Source organism: Lepisma saccharinum, chromosome 3 (assembly GCF_977018435.1).
Source record: "Lepisma saccharinum chromosome 3, izLepSacc3.1, whole genome shotgun sequence".
Classification (NCBI taxonomy): Eukaryota; Metazoa; Arthropoda; class Insecta; order Zygentoma; family Lepismatidae; genus Lepisma; species Lepisma saccharinum.
The window spans coordinates 75,776,889-75,795,498 of NC_139231.1; the positions used below are offsets into that span (position 1 = coordinate 75,776,889).

General features: G+C 36.5%; 1 protein-coding gene across 8 annotated transcripts in view; it reads left to right on the top strand.

Moving 5' to 3' along the window:
* The window catches only part of LOC145985162 (ral GTPase-activating protein subunit alpha-1), a 201,986-nt gene that overhangs the window by 111,673 nt on the left and 71,703 nt on the right, over positions 1–18,610 (top strand). For 6 of the 8 annotated variants that reach the window (XM_083118842.1, XM_083118847.1, XM_083118845.1 and 3 more), the window contains 5 exons: positions 2,050–2,181; positions 7,505–7,630; positions 10,814–10,981; positions 14,570–14,611; positions 16,847–16,957. In XM_083118842.1, the coding sequence (XP_082974968.1) occupies positions 2,050–2,181; positions 7,505–7,630; positions 10,814–10,981; positions 14,570–14,611; positions 16,847–16,957 (579 nt within the window). The remainder of the gene's footprint in view (positions 1–2,049; positions 2,182–7,504; positions 7,631–10,813; positions 10,982–14,569; positions 14,612–16,846; positions 16,958–18,610) is intronic. The other 2 variants (XM_083118844.1, XM_083118849.1) reach the window with 1 other exon arrangement.

Genomic DNA, 18,610 nt, shown 5'->3' on the forward strand with positions numbered 1-18,610 from the left:
AGGTGTTGACGTACTGATCACATATCACATAGAGAAAAGCTGCATGGCAGGCCTTGGTCCTCAATGGTGGTTGTTCGGTGAAGTTTAGTTTTAAGTTAGTTTTAAACTAAAATAGCTATTAGAAATAGCATATGAGAATATGTATCATTAGTTGGTGGACATTATGGGTTAACCAAAAATCAAACTTTGGTCCGTGGCATGAGGTTCCAATGCTCCATCAACCGAGTAACCTATCTAATCCATCTCTTTGCAACAATACTCACACATACACAGGTAGCCAGTGAATATGAAACAGACAAAACCATACCTACAGATTTAAATGTGTTGAAGCCAGAAGCTGGCTTGGTAGCTCATTATCACTGAATGCAGTGTTGCCACTGGTCAGGAAAACTTGAAAGGGAGATTTCACACCAAATATATCACTTGAGGATTTTACCAATTGAATGCAGGCTTGTGCAGCTTCTATTGCCACTGTGGTGTGAATTGTTGCTTTTGATTAATTTGTTTCCGGGAGATGTCGTTTGTAGTTTTGTTATTTTATGTCTTGAACCTGGGATATTCTATGGCAAGACAGTTGACCACTTAACATGATCGGACACTAAGCCTACCCAGTTGATGTGTGTCGCTTGTCACCATGGTGTGAAATCTCCCAAGGAGTTGAGATGCTATGTTGCTCATTGCATTGTGGTTTGCGCCTACTGGGCTTGAGGTTTGGGGAAGGGGGGGGGGGGGGGTTATTTTGTGGCAGGTCTGTGTTTTCTCTTGCTGTCTGGGATTTTTTGGATGCAGGGTACCAGGTGGGATGTGCTTGTCTGGTGTTCAAGTTTAATATAGGTTTCTGTTGAGGGATGACATAGATTTATTTTTATTACATTCCCAGTGAGGGAACCTGGTTGTTTGCAATGGGGTGGCATGGCATGGTGCTGTGCAAGGCCAGACTTTGGTCTTACCTTCTTGGCATGACTCTGCCTTGCACAGTTCAGATGGCCCTGACCCTTTCTATGGACACCCAAATGTAAGCCTCCTTTCCTTCCTGGACTGAATTTTGCAGTGAGGCTCTGGCATCTGGATTCATGCAGAGAAGCAAAGTAAAATAAAACAAATCACTCAATCAATTCAGATGGTCCTGCTGATATATTTGAGCCAACATTGATATGATTGGAGGGACACTACCAAATTATCAAAAGATTCTGCCTACCTGAACTCGCATCTCTCAGTGTGAACATCATCTCAGATTGGAAAAGCACGATCAAATTATAACACTGTCGAAAATCACTTCTTACACAGATATATAATAATTCTGTGTAACTTGCAAAAAACATAATTAATTTGCCTATTGATTCAGCGATTCTCTGCCACCATCACTGAAGGCTCTTCGTAATAGATTTTGCAAGTTTCATGCAATTATTATACATTTGCATAAGAAGTGCCACTCCCAAACTTGAAGATATACTATCTACTGTGACTTGCATCTCATAGTGTTAACAATGCTGCATGCCAATGATGGCTCAACTGTATCGTCAGAACCATTGAAATGTGCAAGGAGGAATAGGTGAACACTGAGCAGTGCCAAGAGTGTTTGACCTTGCACAACACCTTAGCAGCACAGACCATATCATCACTGCCAATGGAGTCCTCCACCTAACAGGTTCCCTCACTGTGAACAAAGTCAAATAAATGCACATCATCCTCCAGCAGAGACCATACATCACACAGTTTTAGGATATGACGTCAAGCAGTGGTTAACGTGCCAGCAATTGTTACCGTGCCATCAGTGGTTAAAGTGGCAGTGTATAATTGATTGTACATTTGTACAATTTGTGTACACAGAAAATGCTTTAATAGGGAATTTACTCTTGGTTTGGCAAAGTGACATGCTAACCACTGCACAGCAGATACTGGTAGTTGTGAACTAGCATAAAAGAGCCTACATACATAAATAAATGCATTATAAATTATTACCACAGTTTTTATTTAAATCCTTTTTCATGCAGTTGAGTTGTTCTAGCGCATTACAACAATTAATTCTTGTGATCCTTCTATTTGCAGGCTGTGATCAATACTTTGGTTAAATTCTGTGGTCCTCGTTTCTTTTCGTTGATGCTCCCTGGTTTCTCTCTGTTACTGTTTGATTTCATTCATGCTGCCAACACTGTGGTTTCATCACTACAGTTTCAAGGGGTAAGTGGAGTTACATATGTGATATCTTCATTAATGTACAACACATTCTTCTGAATTAAAAATAACATTTTTTAATTAACTATTTTGCTTCCTTTTCATCATCTTTGGATTAAAAAAAAGAAAACATTGTTGCCTTTTCAGTTATATGATAATTCCATGTCTAAAAGAAAGAAAACTTATCAATTTTAGTAACTTATTGTCACCATTCAACAGTCCAAGTTTAACAAGACAAATGACCATTTTTGCCCAGAGTATTTTTTCTTGTTTTCAGGCTGGTTCACTATGTCACTTGTATAATATATATATATTGATATTCTCTTGTCACATTGTCATATACCTTGTTATACTGGAACTGTTATAAAATCTGTTGAATGTTAGACAGCAGTCAGTAAATCACCAAAATCGATAGATGAATGAAGTAATTTGCTTTGCAAAATGCACGGAATTATTACATATAACTGTATAATAAGAGAATTGCTACTAAGCTCATAAGAGAACATTGCTAATCTGAAGATGGACTTCTAAATATTGAGTTTCAGAAATAGAGATCTAAATGACTAGTATCTGAATTTAAAATAATATGACATTAGTTTTGAAACCAAATACAAAGGCTGTCGCAGAGAAGGTGAGACTAATTCCTGTATAGGAAAACAGCAACCTCCATTGGCAAGTAAATGTACTAGGGTGAAAATTTGGTTCATTAGCTGCCGATTGAGACCAAAATGAGCGTAATAGGTCAAAAAGTCGTGACTGCGTAGCAGTTAAAAGACAAGCATGTACATGGACCCCTCCAAGAATCATTAAAATGAAACAAAAAAATTACAAACCACAAAATTTTTATTCAATCAGCCATATTGAGTAGACGTACATCTTTTTCAAAATAGGCACCATTGACAGCTAAGCAAGCGTCCATACGCTCCTGCCACTTTGTGAATGTCTTTAAAAATTCGTTGTCAGGTAGCGAACTGAAGAAAACTTGCGCTGCAGTGATCACTTCTTTGTTCGTCATGAAATGACGACCACGTAAAGCAGACTTTAAAAGTGGAAATAGCCAAAAGTCGCAGGGTGCAAGGTCCGGGCTGTATGCTGTATGTGGGAAAATTTCTATTTTTCTCTTCGTAATCCTGAAAAGCCCGCGTGGTATGCAGGCATGCGTTATCGTGGTGCAATATGAAGGAGTTCTTCAAATGCGACCTCTTTTTTGCTATGTGCTGAACGTAAATCAACACAGCTGCTCACTAACGTGGTTTTGCAACATGTGACAAGTTGCTACGGAAACAGAATGAGTCATCCTACACGACGCGACTAGTGCCGAAACCATGGGCAGTGTTGCCAAGCCAGGAAAAAATCTGTCTCACCTTCTCTGCTACAGCCTTTGTATATATGGATGCAAAAAACAATTATCCAAAATTCAATTCCAAACCTAAACCTTTGAAAATTGTCCATGTAACCACAGTCATCATTCAAATAACATTCCCAACTGCCTCTAGATTTCTTTAATTTTGAACATTTGACAAATACGTATTTATAAAGGTGCTACCGCATTTATGCATGTATAATATGCACCCTGGTTTTGATGGGGAAAAGCAACAAACAATTATATCTCGTATATAATGCGGAGTACAATTCAAGTTGAAGAAATGGCTTTTTAGTTGTAGGTTGTAATTTATGTCAATCAATAACACATGACATCATACCTATTCAGCGAGTCACCTGTGATTATTTGAACCAAGAGGAGAATGTCATCTTATGTATACAGTGAGTCAACAACCCTGGCGACCTTCCTCCTCTCCTTTCACTTTCTTTAGCATCCCAAAGCTTTCACTTCTGCAACCACCTTGTTTATTCTGTAGTAGAAATAGCGAGATCAAAATTATGTTATGGATTTGCAGCACTCAGGAAGTTACTTTCTATTAGTTCTTGCCCAACATGGGAGGCGTATGCTTAAATTTTGCCAGAACAACATGGTGCCACATTTCTCGGTGTTGCAAAACGTTCAGTTGCAAAGTGGAAGATCATGGAAAATGGCCATTTCCCTTTTATAGTGTTTTTTTAAAAAATATATTATTACTAAAGAAATCCAACTTGGTAATTTGTATTTGCGCCTGTTGATATGTATGTTATACACAGTGACAAAGTGAAAACGTGTGGTTTTAATATTGACTGTGCATAATACATAAGTAAATACAGTATTACAGATGAAGGACTAACCATTATTAAAGCAAATGTATGCAGGTGTTTACTTCACTTCAGTCCCACAAAAGAAGTAAAGTATTTTAACGGCCTTTTCAATAATATTTTTTATCTAATAGTAATATATAGGGGGCGGATTTCTATGCACTAAAAAAAGCCAAAGTATGCAGTAAAGAATGGCAAAATATGCACTAAAAATTTTCAAAACAACCCATTTTAAGGTTCTTTACGCCTTACATGGGAAGTAAATGTATCAGTAAATTACTGAACGCAAGTATAGAAATGAAAGTGTGATAAATTGTGTTTATCACCAAAACATACTAATGTACAAATGTTTTTAGTTTCATGTAACAAGATTATTATATTACATGCATTCCTTTGTTTGGAGGCTTGCTCTAAAAACTGCAATATTGCAATTATAATAATATACGTATCTTGTTGGAATCACTATGCTCTTTTCGTTGCATTAATCAATATCTTATTCTTTTACATTAGCATTTCAATATACTACACGTTATTTATCAGTGTTTTCAGGTAGCAGACTATTGCGATTGTCAGAAAATAAGTCTTTGTATTTTGAAAATGTTCTTTCCATTTCACAAGATGCCACTGGACAGTATTTGTTAGTTTCATTTCTTGTGTTGATATCCTGATGTAAAATGAATTTTTCTGTATTCAGAATTTTCAAATAAATAAATTTCAGTTTTGAAATACCCAGGCACAAATCCTGGACAGCTTCCTCCTGCAGGAACTGCAAACCTGGGTTTCTGGAAGCTATTGCTAACTCTTCCTCCAATTCAGTTTTCTCAATTTCTCCTGGTACTATTTTCTTTTGAGCAATATCGAAAAGAGATTGGATGGACAAAGAAAGAAAAAAATCTAATCTTTGTCTGTTCAAAACTATCAACAAAATTTCACCATATTTTTAATACTTCATTTAAGATTCAGATTAACTGAATTTTTATTCAAATTAAAAACACAATCATAAATTGCACATGGTACAACTACAGACATACAACAATGGTCTGGATGGCCTAATGCGGAGATTCAACACTCTGAATGTGAATCCATCACCTTAACCATCAATGCTGGATTGCTTCATTTAACGTGTGGTTCTGGTGGTGATAGAGTTTGCACAGAGATAAATGTATTATAGGCAGGTATTGAACTCTGGCAGCAAACCATCTGACTTTGAATCCATGGTTCGCATTTACCGTAACATGGGAGTCGAACAAACGCTATTTATGGAGCGAGATTTAATGGAAAATAATGCACAACAATAGAGCAAAGAATAATAAAAGCATAATTTTTTAAAACATAAATTGTGTTGCAGATTATATACGAGATATATTGTGACCATTTTCCTTATCAAAACCAGGGACTGTACTATACACTATTAAAAACTGCATTAAATATATCAATTAGTACACAAATCCCACAGACGCTATTTTAGTTTCTATAGGACTGCCATCTTTCTCCTTCCAATTACTTTAATAGTAAAATTAGCACTTCAAATCACTACTACTTTCGTGGAGAAAATCACCTAAAAATTATGTTCAATCCAAACTAGTATGTTGTTTGAATATTTAGCTGCCATCCATCGACAGACATAAATAATTGCAAAAAGTTATTGTATTTTTATTATGTCTAATTTAAGAATAAAATGCTCTCATATTGCATATCTTCATCTGACCATCATTCCCTTGGTTTCTACCATTTTATTTTGTATTAAATAACAGACCTTCTCTAGGTTATACAGCAGCATTGTCTGAAAAAAATTAACTTAACTTTATAAAAATCAGTGTCCAGGCCTACGCAGGCAACAAATGTTTTCTGTTGCCAAAAATTTAAGCTCTGTTTGAGCATGGTAAATTTGCATTTTGGCAATTTTCCATTTAAGCTGCCAAAAACTACTCTAAAGGCCTGAAATGCATTACATGTTTGGAGCTGTTACTTCTTCTTTCATTCGGCATTTATTGTCACTTCTACAGTACACACAGACACACTCACAGATTTATCAAAATGTCACATTAACAGATAATCCTCAAATAATGCGACCCCAGTGCTGTCGCTGGAATTTGGAAATGTGAGTTGCATCTCTGAAAGGTCGTCGTTTCTCTATCTTCGCAACCAGACCACCTGCAATGGTATGAGATGAGTTTTGGAATGTTCTTGACCCAACTAGTGCCCATGACCAGACGAAGTAGGCTATTTTTAAATGCCCTGGGGAAAATGAAGCAGACAAACATGAAACTAGCAATTACATGAAAATTACTCCCAAATATGCATTTATATAAACTATAAAACTTTGCCAGAGTAATCCACATCAAGTGAAATGGATAAATCCGTTGAGAGTATATGAATTTTCCTTAAAGAAAAAAACATGCAAATATGCAAAAATCCGCTCCCTAGTAATATAGTGGAACTTTGATTTTATGTTTTTCAGGCACCAGGCTAAAGAAACTTAGAATGCAGGAAAACGTAAAATCGGGGAAAATTTTGTAACATTTTGTTTTGTTGGGACCATTAAGATTGAATGTATTATGTGGAAAAATGTAAAATCTGGGTTTCACTGTATCTATATAAATATTCTTATTATGCAGATAAACTGAAATGCAATGGTTTAGTAAAATTGAAGCATATGAAAGTACTGAAAGTGTTCTAACATTGTTGCTAATTTATATTTTGTAACTGATGCTAGATTGCATTGTACTCTCAGATCTTTTGAAACCTCATGCAGATAAAGAAAGTTAGCCAGTAAAGAAATGGTTTTCACAAAGAAACATCATCTAATTTTAGTAACAGTTTTCATACACTGCAGTTGATGTTGTTTCTTTGTGAATACCATTTATTTACTGGCTAAATTTCTGGCAGTTCAATGTGTTTCTAGCTTTAATTATTTTTTATTACAAGCATGTTTCTGTTAATGCCTCTGGTTAATTTGCTATTGGGCCACCAAACCTATTATCAGTGAATACTGAATATCTGATTATTTAAATGATGGACAATGCATCTCTACTCTACATGTCTTGCATGGCAAGATGCACTATAATGCAAATAAAATAATTCTTTGGGACATACATATGGGTTATTTGTTACTAATAATCTGAAACAAAGCTCTGCATTTCAGACACCAAGGACTGAGGCAATGTCAATGTTGGGTGCCCTACTCTGTCTTCCAAACTCCCTGATTGACATGCCTGTGCTGCAGCCAAATGCTGCAGAATACACGCTGATGTCGTGTTCTGATGCCAAGGTAAGTTTTTGATCCATCAAGTACTTTGTGTGCATCGAAGCAAACACTGTTGAGCATCATTGTTCAAGCTCCTGAACCCACAAATGAACTACATTGTAGTCTTATTGACAAGGAGATTACTTGTAGTTACAGTACAAGGATAATACATACATTTACCATTCTAATAGTACAATTATTGCTTTCCTTGCTAAAACTTCTAAATCTGATCTTTAGTAAGATGATGGAAGGTATATTCTCAGAAGGAGGGAGGAATTGCTTCAGTTCAAAGAGTGGTTCGAGTTGAAGTTTTACAAGTCTCAACAGGGGGACAAAACACTAGGATTTTGTGATGTGTTATGATGCTGCTATGTTTTAATGCAATTTTATCCATAACTATTACTTTTTTTGTATTAAGATATTCCAATTCTTATAGCATTCACGATTTCTTATTTGTCTGTATTTTTTGCACTTGAAGTTTGCTAAGTTTGTTTGTACTCAGATAGGCTAGTTTTAACTGAACTTACAGTTAAAAGCAAGATCGGAATTACTATGCAATGTTTCACTTTCCCTGGGAATTGAACCCAGGACTCCTTAATTGTCTGTGTCTGCAGTCACTTATCACAAGGAATAATTTTGCATGTGTAATGTACAAGGTTCATTCAATAGATAACCGGAAAAGTAGTATAAAAAATCTAAAATGCAACCGTGATTGTTATATGTTCGTTATTTTGTGAAGGCATCTGTAAGCTATTCATAGTTGGGGCTGGCATGCCTGCCTCATCCATGGGGCGCTGGGAAACAGTTACACAAGATGGCGGCACCCTTACAGGAGTGCTCCAAGTTGGAGCAGCGAAGTGTAGTCAGATTTTTGTTGAGTGAAGGCGTGAAACCGATAGAAATTCATCGCCGCATGACAGTTAAGTTCTGTGACAACTGTATGAGTCAATCACAAGTGTACGAGTGGGCTGAGAAGTTCAAACAGGGCATAACCAGTGTTGAAGATTCTCCATGTCCAGGCCGCTCTTGTCACTGCAGTCACGGAAAGCAACATTGCTCAAGTGGAGAACTTGATACGGGAGAACCAGCATATTACGGTCAGTGAAATTGCTTCCCAGATGGAAATAAGTGTAGGATCACCCCACCATATCAATCATGACATACTGAGGTTCAGGAAGCTGACGGTGAGGCATTTCTTCATCGTATTGTCACTGGAGATGAAAGTTCGGTTTATTTCTATGAACCAGAATGTAAGAGGACAGCAATGGAATGGTAACATCCTTCGTTTCCCATACCGAAAAAGGTGCGTGCTCAATGGAGTGCTGGAAAGTTCATGTTAACTTTGTTTTGGGACCACAAGGGGCCAATTCTTGAACATTACATGATGAGAGGTCATAAAGTAAACAGTACCACCTACTCCAACCTTTTGCGCAGAAAACTGAAACCAGCCATTCTGCAGAGACGACAATGTGCTCTGGTGTCCACTAGTGAGCTTTTGCTCCATGACAATGCGAGACCACACACTGCCAATGTCACATAGTCTACCATCGAGGACCTAAAGTTTGAGTGCTTACCCTCCATATTTACCTGATCTCACACTTTCCGATTTCCATACCTTTGGCCCACTGAAAGATACACTAAGTGGATCGAGGTTCCAGAATGACGACGAAGTTCAGTCAGCGGTGCATGAGTGGTTACGTACACGTCCAAAAGATTTTTTTTCCTGTGGAATCAGTGCCCTTATCAAGTGCTGGCATAGGTACTTTGAACTGGGGGGGGGGGGGGGACTATGTTGAAACATAGTACTGTAGTTCTTGTGGTGCTTGTAATAAATATTTGTTACAACATATTTCTGGTTATATATTGAATGAGCCTTGTATATACTGACGTGGTTAGCACATTTGACCTGCCATTAATAAAAATTTTCTGAACTTTGCAGACATTGTTCAAAGTAATGAATGTTTTCACATTGTCATCAAATTTATAAATAAATATGGTTCAAATGGCAAACATATTGTTATATTAATCATGTACTATATTTTTGAATTTTGTATTGGAAATGTATTTCCACTAGTCATGCATTCTCTTGACAAATGTTTGTTATAATTATATGAAAAATATAACCTTCAATTTTGCTTGATTTCTATCAATACATATTGTAGTGGTGGGACAGATTCATTGGTACTTTATCAATATTCATTAAGATTTCATATTGGTTCAGCTGTAGAATATTTGATATTGTGTGATTTTGTTTATCATTTGTATCAATTATCATGAAGAAATTTTTTTTACAGTGTGTCCCACTAGTTGGTACAGCAAAATTGCTTACAAGTTGTACATTATGCCCTAAAGGGCATGGCAAGTGGTGCATCAACTTGGTCTGCCATTATTGCATCCATGCTGTTGTATTGTTGGTAATGCCGGCCCCTGTGGTGGAGTGGTTAGCACATCGTGCTACTGCACCAGGGGTCCCAGGTTCGAATCCTGGCCTAGACATTGATGTTTGTGAGTGTCCATTCATCAATTTCATCATATCATCACTCATCCTCATCTTCGCAAATTAGCCAAAAGTGGCAAAAAAGCGAAGTAAAATAAAGCAAATCAAACCAACATTGCTGGAAGAAATCTTCTGCACACTAGCAGCATCCTGTGAATTTTCAGTGCTTACATGCAGCAGTTGGATGACGAAAAACTCGTATCTGGATGGTGCAACATGCTACACATCAAAAGTTACAAGGACTGTCCCACAACTGGAGGACAGTGTTCACACTTAAGGCAGTGACACATGCTCTTTTGTGAACATAAAGTGGAATGTTGAGGATGCAAAAAGGAAAAATAAGGTAGCTCTTTCAGCACCGGTTGTTATGTCCTGCTGCTTTGCACAGACCAGGGTATGTGCTCTCCACCTCTTTTTAAGTGGCCAATTTGGTGGCCAAATGTGTTAGCTGTTTGATTTTCGATCTTGTCACCAAAATTCCCAGTCTGAGCATGGGTGTTCTTTGCGAGTGTTCCTTCATCAGTTTCATCTAATCGCCATTCATCCTCATTGTCGTAATTAACAAAATGGAGCATAAAAATTATGTCAAATAACAAAAATCCAAATCCACTGCATGCCAAGTTATCTGGAATTTATGAAGCTACTAGCAAGTTGGATACCTTGTATTTTGCTGGTAAGAACAATTAGCTAAGAAACATTTCCTCTTGCAGGACCATATAATTAGTGTCCTTTTGAAGTCGGGTAAACGTGAGCCAGCTGGTTTGGCAAGGTGCATTGCACTCTCCAGCCTGGGAATCTACCTCTATGAAGAATTCAGCCACGGAACATTCCATCCCAAAGTTAAGGAAACTATAAATGTACTGCTCATGGCTCTCAAGGTATGTAAAAATAGTTCTTTGTAGCATATAACAAATTTACTTACTGTTTGCATGAGTACCTGTCAATCATTAATTGTTAACTGTTTCATTGTATTCCGTTAGTCACAGTGAAGCACTATTATATTCTATCTCTAACTTAGCAAATCTAAATGGTGGAAACTAAGGGTGGAGTGAAAATGGTGCCATACATACAGATTAACTCTTTCCCTGGCAGCAAGGGCATTTTATACCATTACTGTCCTGGCAGATTATGTTTTTATTAACCATTATTTATTATTTACACTAGTCCTAAGGTAAAGGCAAGTAAGATAAAGGAGGAGGGACATCTGATGATTAGACCTCGGATTTTAGGTTTTTCACGTATTTTTTTCTTTACAGGTATGTAAGAAATGATAAGTTATGTCAACGTTTGATTAAAAAATGCAACAACCTGATGAATTTTTATAGTGCCTAAAAAACCTATTTCGCTTGTGAGAACCTATTTTAGGTTTCTATGCCTAAGTGAAGCCCTTTTTTAGGTTTTTATATATTTTTAAAGGTTTTACAGAATTTTTATATCACACAGAGGCATTTGCTTTGTTTTGTCAAAAAAATTCAATGACGAACGTGTTTGAAACGTAGTCTCTGTCGATTTCCCTTCCTCCAAGTCCTTGGTGATTATTCAAAGCTCTAAACAAAGCAAAATGTCTGGTGCCACTGTTGGAAAAATGTCACAACCTGTACAATCCAAAGTGGTCTGATTTGTGTGGTCTTGCTTACTTTCGCGTCACTTCGGTGCTTTTTGGCAAACTAACATTTCAGCATTGAAGTTTTCACCACTGACTATGTTTTTGTTGAAAGATAATTTTCAGCATACAAGATGATCCTCACAGACAAAATTGTGGAGTTTGACTGTGGATGACATGAAAAACATTGTTGCCTAACTATACTGCAAATAGTGGATTATAATAGCAAATTTCCAATGGTAAGTTCTGCCATTGCTGTAGGGTTAGGCAACACACATAACATTATGCAAGATAGTGCGTATTTCAGGATATAGGTGACTATACCTAATCAGTATTTTTCAGGAATTTTGATCTATTTTAAGTTTCTACTTCAGGATTTTTTGGGCCTAACTTAATATTTTAGGATTTTTAGAACCTATTTTAAGTTTTTAGGAACCTAATGGCACACTTTTTAGAACCTAAAAATTCGAGGTCTACTGATGATAGATATACAGTGATGATTTACAATCAAATTTGAGCACTCAGAACATGTACATGATTCATAGTGTCATGCCAATGCCAGGGAAAGAGTTATAGAATGATAAATGACAAAGTTTTCTTCAATGAGCTTTGTGCTTAAATTACTAATAGGGATATTTGCAGCTGTATTCCACTGATCTCCTATCACTTTTTTTTTTGTAGGTATGGTAGTCATGTGCCCCAGTAAAAACCATTCAGCAATGCTTGAAAATGCATAAAATTAAATTAAGCTTATTAGTTTTGCATGGGAAATTTTGATTGTGTTTGTTGTGTTGTACATTTTCTTCTGCTAACACCTCATTTAGTAAAGCAAGTTCATGCACTTAAGTATGGGGAGGGGAGGAAGAATGCTTCTAAATTTAAATTAGGGTTTATATAAAATGATAAGTGTTCCAGAATATGTAAATGATTTGGTACTCTCGTCATTGTTGCAAGAGCCCCTAGGTTTGATCCCAGTGCAAACTCCAAAATATTTGGCATGACCCAGCCCTCAGGAGCTACTTGAGATCAAGAATGCCATCACCCATCACATGATTAATATTTTACTGCTGTTCAGTAGTTTGTTGTACTGTAGCTTTGCAATTAATACTTTTGGCTCATAATAAGTATTCGTAGCAGTTCTTTTTGTCAGATGCCAGTGCTAATGCTATACATAGTAACACTTTCCCAGTTGTTTAAGCTTATTAGCTATATTTGTCACTGCACAATCCTAGTTGCTATTTCCATGTACTTCACAGGATAATTGTGTTCTTTGGCGAGATAGTTTCAAAACTTTCATGTACTACTAAATATTCAATAAAGTATTATTCTGAAGTAATTTTACTACTTTTGTTTAAACATATATATTTTACAAATCATTTATATTGCTAGTTGATGTACATACTGTACACTATTTTTTGACATAGTTAATGCCATTTTTGAGTCATCTGTCATAGAGAGGCGCCAGTTTTTGTATCCTTTCGTTATGAAAGTATGACACCAATGCACTGTTCCACGGTTTCAATTTGTATTCTTCAACAAGCATCTCGGCACCCAACTAAAGGTTATTTTGACACAGTTTCATAAAGAATTGACTGAAATTTGTGGAAAATGCAGGGAATGTGTCATAATGATGAATTGTCTATTGTTTCACGTCTCCTCTTTGGATGGCTGTTCTTCAGATCATTATGCACATTTCCACATTCTTCATTGAGGAGTCACACTCATCTCCATACCATTGAATCACTCATGGCATAGTCTCCATATACCTCAATAAATTGCAGGCAGTTTCATGCCCCTCACATTCAAGAATTGGATTGGATTACACGCCTCATTTTATGTGTGGCTGGCTCCTTGGTTTTCTTAAACATTATAAACACACAGTGTGATGCATAAATCCTGTTTGAATGTCTACAAATAGCATCTGTTCCTTGCTAAAGATTTTAAAAAACTTTGCACTAATGTGCACCATCATGACCACAGCGCTTCAGTGGCAATACTTGCAAATGAAACTTAATTTATGGATACCCCTTATACAGCTTGCTTCCATCTGCAGAAAACGGTTTCCAAAGCATTCATTATCTTTGTTCATGAAGAAAAACAATAACCATAATTTCAGTTGTAAAGGATTTTGATTCCATTGAACACAAGATACAGGATATACTAAACAAATTACTGAACAATAAATGTACAGAATTTTTCTTTTAAAAAGGTTACTCAAACACTTGCTGGTAAGCAAGATAAACAAACTGTATATAAAACTCATTCATTACTCTGAAGTTATGTCAATTATGATTGTATTAACTAATTCATCATACCCTTTAAGAAATGGAAACAAATTTTTCAACTCATTTTGAATTCCCCCCCCCCCCCTAGAATAGTGTAGTGATATTTTCTTTAACATTTTTCCATGCTTTATATTTGTATTAGTAATATTTCAGTTGTAATATTGGATTCATGAAATTCCACTCATTAGTCATTAAAATTTGCACTTATTTCTAATAAAATCAAAACAAATATCATCTAGAATAATGCATGACACATCATTTCTTGTTTATTTGTTTTGCAAACCGTAGGCAATTTTTAATACATCTAAAGTACACATTGTCCATTGAGTTGAAAGATTGTCTGATACCACTCATTTCTAGTTTAAAACAACAACAACAACAACAACAAAAAGAAATCATTAAACAAATATTGTAAAATATCAGTGGGATGTTGGGAAACAGGAGTTGCTGTACTCAGCATGTTTGTTATTAACATATTTTTTTGTTATTTATTTTGCAACATAATTTTTTCATGAAATATATTTTTTAGTTTGCTTCTTTAATTATGTGCATTTTTTTTATTTTTGTTTTCAACACAGACATGTCATACTTCCTCTGGCCACAAAGTATGGGGTACTAAGGTAGCTATAGATACACATTTTATTTGTCGTTTGTGGTTTTGTCTGCTTGTTGTGATTTGTTTCAGAATTTGTTTGTCCTGTCAGCAATTTGTCTTGTCTGGTTTGTTCTGTTTGCATGCCTTTGTGTTCCTGAAATGAATGGTGGCAATAAGATTTAGTCTTGTAGAACTTCTATGTAGATGAAAAATGTCTGCCATTTAAAGTATGATGTACAAGGTCTATGTATGGTACAATATGTGAATAAAGATGAGATTCTTTTAGGATATTTTCCAAGTCTGTTCCAGGTAGGCATCAGATTTTTGATGGCATATGGACCTGATATTCCAAGAGAATACCTTTGTCATTTGCCAGGAAATGTTCAAGAATTATTTTAATATGTGAAAAGTCCAAAAGGTGTAGTTTCGTAGGGCTCAAAGTCTGAGGGTTGCAGTCAGGATTGAGCTGATACTATTGTATCAATATTAGCTGATATTCATGTATTGGATCAAATTTAATCATTCATTGGTCTATAATTTTCTGCAGTCTCAAGGGGCCTCCCCGATGGCGCAGTGGTAGCGTCGCCGCCTTGTAATAAAGGGGTCCCGGGTTCGATACCCGGTGGAGGCACATAGTGGTTCGGATCCTACTTTAAACTGTAGGTTTAGTCCCGATTAGCCTTACTGTGCATAAAGTGGACTTAAAACACCAACTCAAACCAAACCAAACTCTGCAGTCTCAAGTTCATACAAGGTCTGCACAAAAAAGCCAACAAGTCCTTTCACCAAGTTTGAGTATCCTGAGAATTAAGCAAAATGTGAACTTTGTCTTAATTCTGAACAAAAATAAATGCTTGGCAAAAGTGGATTTCATTATTAAATGATTATATCATAAGTTAAGCTCTTTGGATATCAGGAAGTATTGGTTCATGTTTATTCACTGTACTTGCCAATGCCCTTCCAGGGTCTAGGTATTTGATAGAGTTGAAAAGATACCACATGACACTTTCATGAAGTCGAAAACTCCTAGAAATTATTGTGACATACCTCTACATCACTGTGGCATGTGACTCCCCATGTCATATTTTTTTTTAACTTCATGCTTCTGAGAAACATATAATTGACCCAGGTGATTTCAGCAGTATACGAGGGGCAATCAGTAAATAGGTCAAATAGTTATGGGATAATGATTGTGAGTAATTTTGAAAGTTGTCAGTAGATGGCAGTTGAATCCAATTTGAAAATAAGTTAGGTAGCAGAGAATATATATTTCCTGTGCATGTGATCTCAGTATTGAAAATAGCAACTGCCCTCAAGGAGTTTGTTGTTTTATATCAACTTTATGTTCAGATAAGCTAATCAGGACTAGATCTACAGTTGAAAGTTGGATCTGAACTACTGTGAAATGTGCCTCCAACAGGAATTGAACACAGAACTCTTGTGATTACAAGCACTGCACGAATGAGGAGACCCATGATCAAGGAGCATACAACATGCTAAGCTATGCATTATGTTGGCAATTTAACTCTCTACAAAGATATTCATAATGGACATGCTTACTGTGTTTGAATTGATAGGATGTTTTAAGTCCACTTTATGCACTGATAGACTAATCATGACTGGATCTACAGTTTTTAAGTGGGATCCGAATAACTCTGCAGTGTGCCTCCACCAGGTATCAAACCTGGGACCCCTTGATTACAAAGCAGCGACATGACCACTACACCATGGGAAGGTGCCTGTGTGCTTACTGTGATAAAGTGTTTGTGTATAAAACAGCATATAATTTGGTCAGTACATTCTTTCAAGAATGCTCAAAATTTTACAGAAGAAACTGGTCTGATGTCCTGTTGAAATGTGCAGATAGTGGAGATAATTTGAGCACACTGCATGATCATTTGAATTTCCCAAAAACCTGCCCATGGTGGGAGCTAAGATGAAGCAGAGAGTGAGCATGAGGTTGGCTGAGACAGGAAACCAGAGACTATTTAGAACTATTTGTAGCTCAGAAGATAAAAGTACTAATGACAAAATATAACTTCAGGCACATAGGAGCTAAATTTTACGATATCCTTGTCCTTTTAAGAAATGCTTCTTTTTGTTTTCTATTTTTTCAGATTTAAAAATCTTGCCACCTTAAACTAATTGTGTATGTGTAGTATATTTCATATATATCTATGAAAGGAACAATTACTAGAATTGATATTATCATTGAAATGTTTTTATGTGTAAATGTAATTATATATGTATTTTTTTGTAGTTCAACAATAAGACTGTTGGACAGGTTGCCTCGGACATATTATTGCTGCTCTGTGATCATGCAGAAAATCTGATACATCATTATCCAGAGATACCTCCTCGAATTATCGAAGTGAGTATTTTAATTTTTCTCTTTACTTCTTAATTACTATTTTGAATTGTTACTAGACAAGGTACACTAATTGTTAACTATTACTTTCTGTTCTGTATTCACATGCACACAAAATTTGATATTAAATGTTGAAGGAGGGTTGAGCTGATACCAGCCAATACTTTTTTAGAGTCTGAACATGTCACAGAATACACAAAATATAGACCGAAAGTTTTGCAGAGTCTATGTATGCAAAAATGTACAGTTTCCATTAATTTTGTACCAAAACTGTTGGGTGGTATTATTATGTGAGCTGTCTCATTGCTTTGGATATCTCATAAGTTAATCATAGCATATTTTAAGCAAAAATGTGGGATTGTCGTATTTGCAAGTTATAAATATCATGTAACGTGTTGCAATGGACAAAACAATGGCCAAATACTTGAAGTGATATACTGGAAATGGTATTAACAACTGAATAGGTAAGAGTATTGGCAACTGAATTGGCTGCAGTGTTGTCTACTGAATCTGTAGTGTGTTGACAATTGAACTGAATCTGTAACATTGTTGGCTGCTGAACTGATTTGGTAACATTGTTGGCAGCTGAACTTATTTAGCAACAGTGTTGTCAACCAAACTGATTCAGTAACAGTGTTGTCAACCAAACTGAATCTGTATCAGTGTTAGCAACTGAACTGAATCTACAACAGTTTTGGCAATTGAACTGAATCTGTAACAGTTCTGGCAACTGAACTGAATCTGTAACAGTGTTGGCAACTGAACTGAATCTGTAACAGTGTTGGCAACTGAACTGAATCTGTAACAGTGTTGGCAACTGAACTGAATCTGTAACAGTGTTGGAAACTGAACTGAATCTGTAACAGTGTTGGCAACTGAACTGGATCTGTAACAGTGCTGGCAACTGAACTGGATCAGTAACAGTGTTGGCAGCTGAACTGGATCAGTAACAGTGTTGGCGGCTGAACTGGATCAGTAACAGTGTTGGCAGTTGAACTGGATCAGTAACACTGTTGGCAGCTGAACTGATTCAGTAACATTGTTGGTAGCTGAACTGATTCAGTATTGGTGATGTCAACCGAACTGAATCTGTAACAGTTTTTGCAACCAAACTGAATCTGTAACAGTGTTGGCAACTGAACTGGACCTGTAACAGTGTTCCCAACTGAACTGATTCTAACAGTGTAGACAACTGAACTGCATCTGTAACAGATTTGGCAACTGAACTGGATCAGTAACAGTGTTGGCAAGTGAACTGGATCAGTAACACTGTTGGCAGCTGAACTGGATCAGCAACATTGTTGGCAAGTGAACTGGATCAGTATCAGTGTTGGCAGCTGAACTGATTCAGTAACATTGTTTGTTGGCAACTGAACTGGATCTGTAACAGTGTTCGCAACTGAACTGGATCTGTAACAGTTTTGGCAACTGAACTGGATCTGTAACAGTTTTGGCAACTGAACTGATTCAGTAATGGTGTCAATCGAACTGAATCTGTAACAGTGTTGGCAACTGAACTGGATCTGTAACAGTGTTGGCAACTGAACTGGATCTGTAACAGTGTTGGCAACTGAACTGGATCTGTAACAGTGTTGGCAACTGAACTGAATCTGTAACAATGTTGGCAATTGAACTGAATCTGTAACAGTGTTGGCA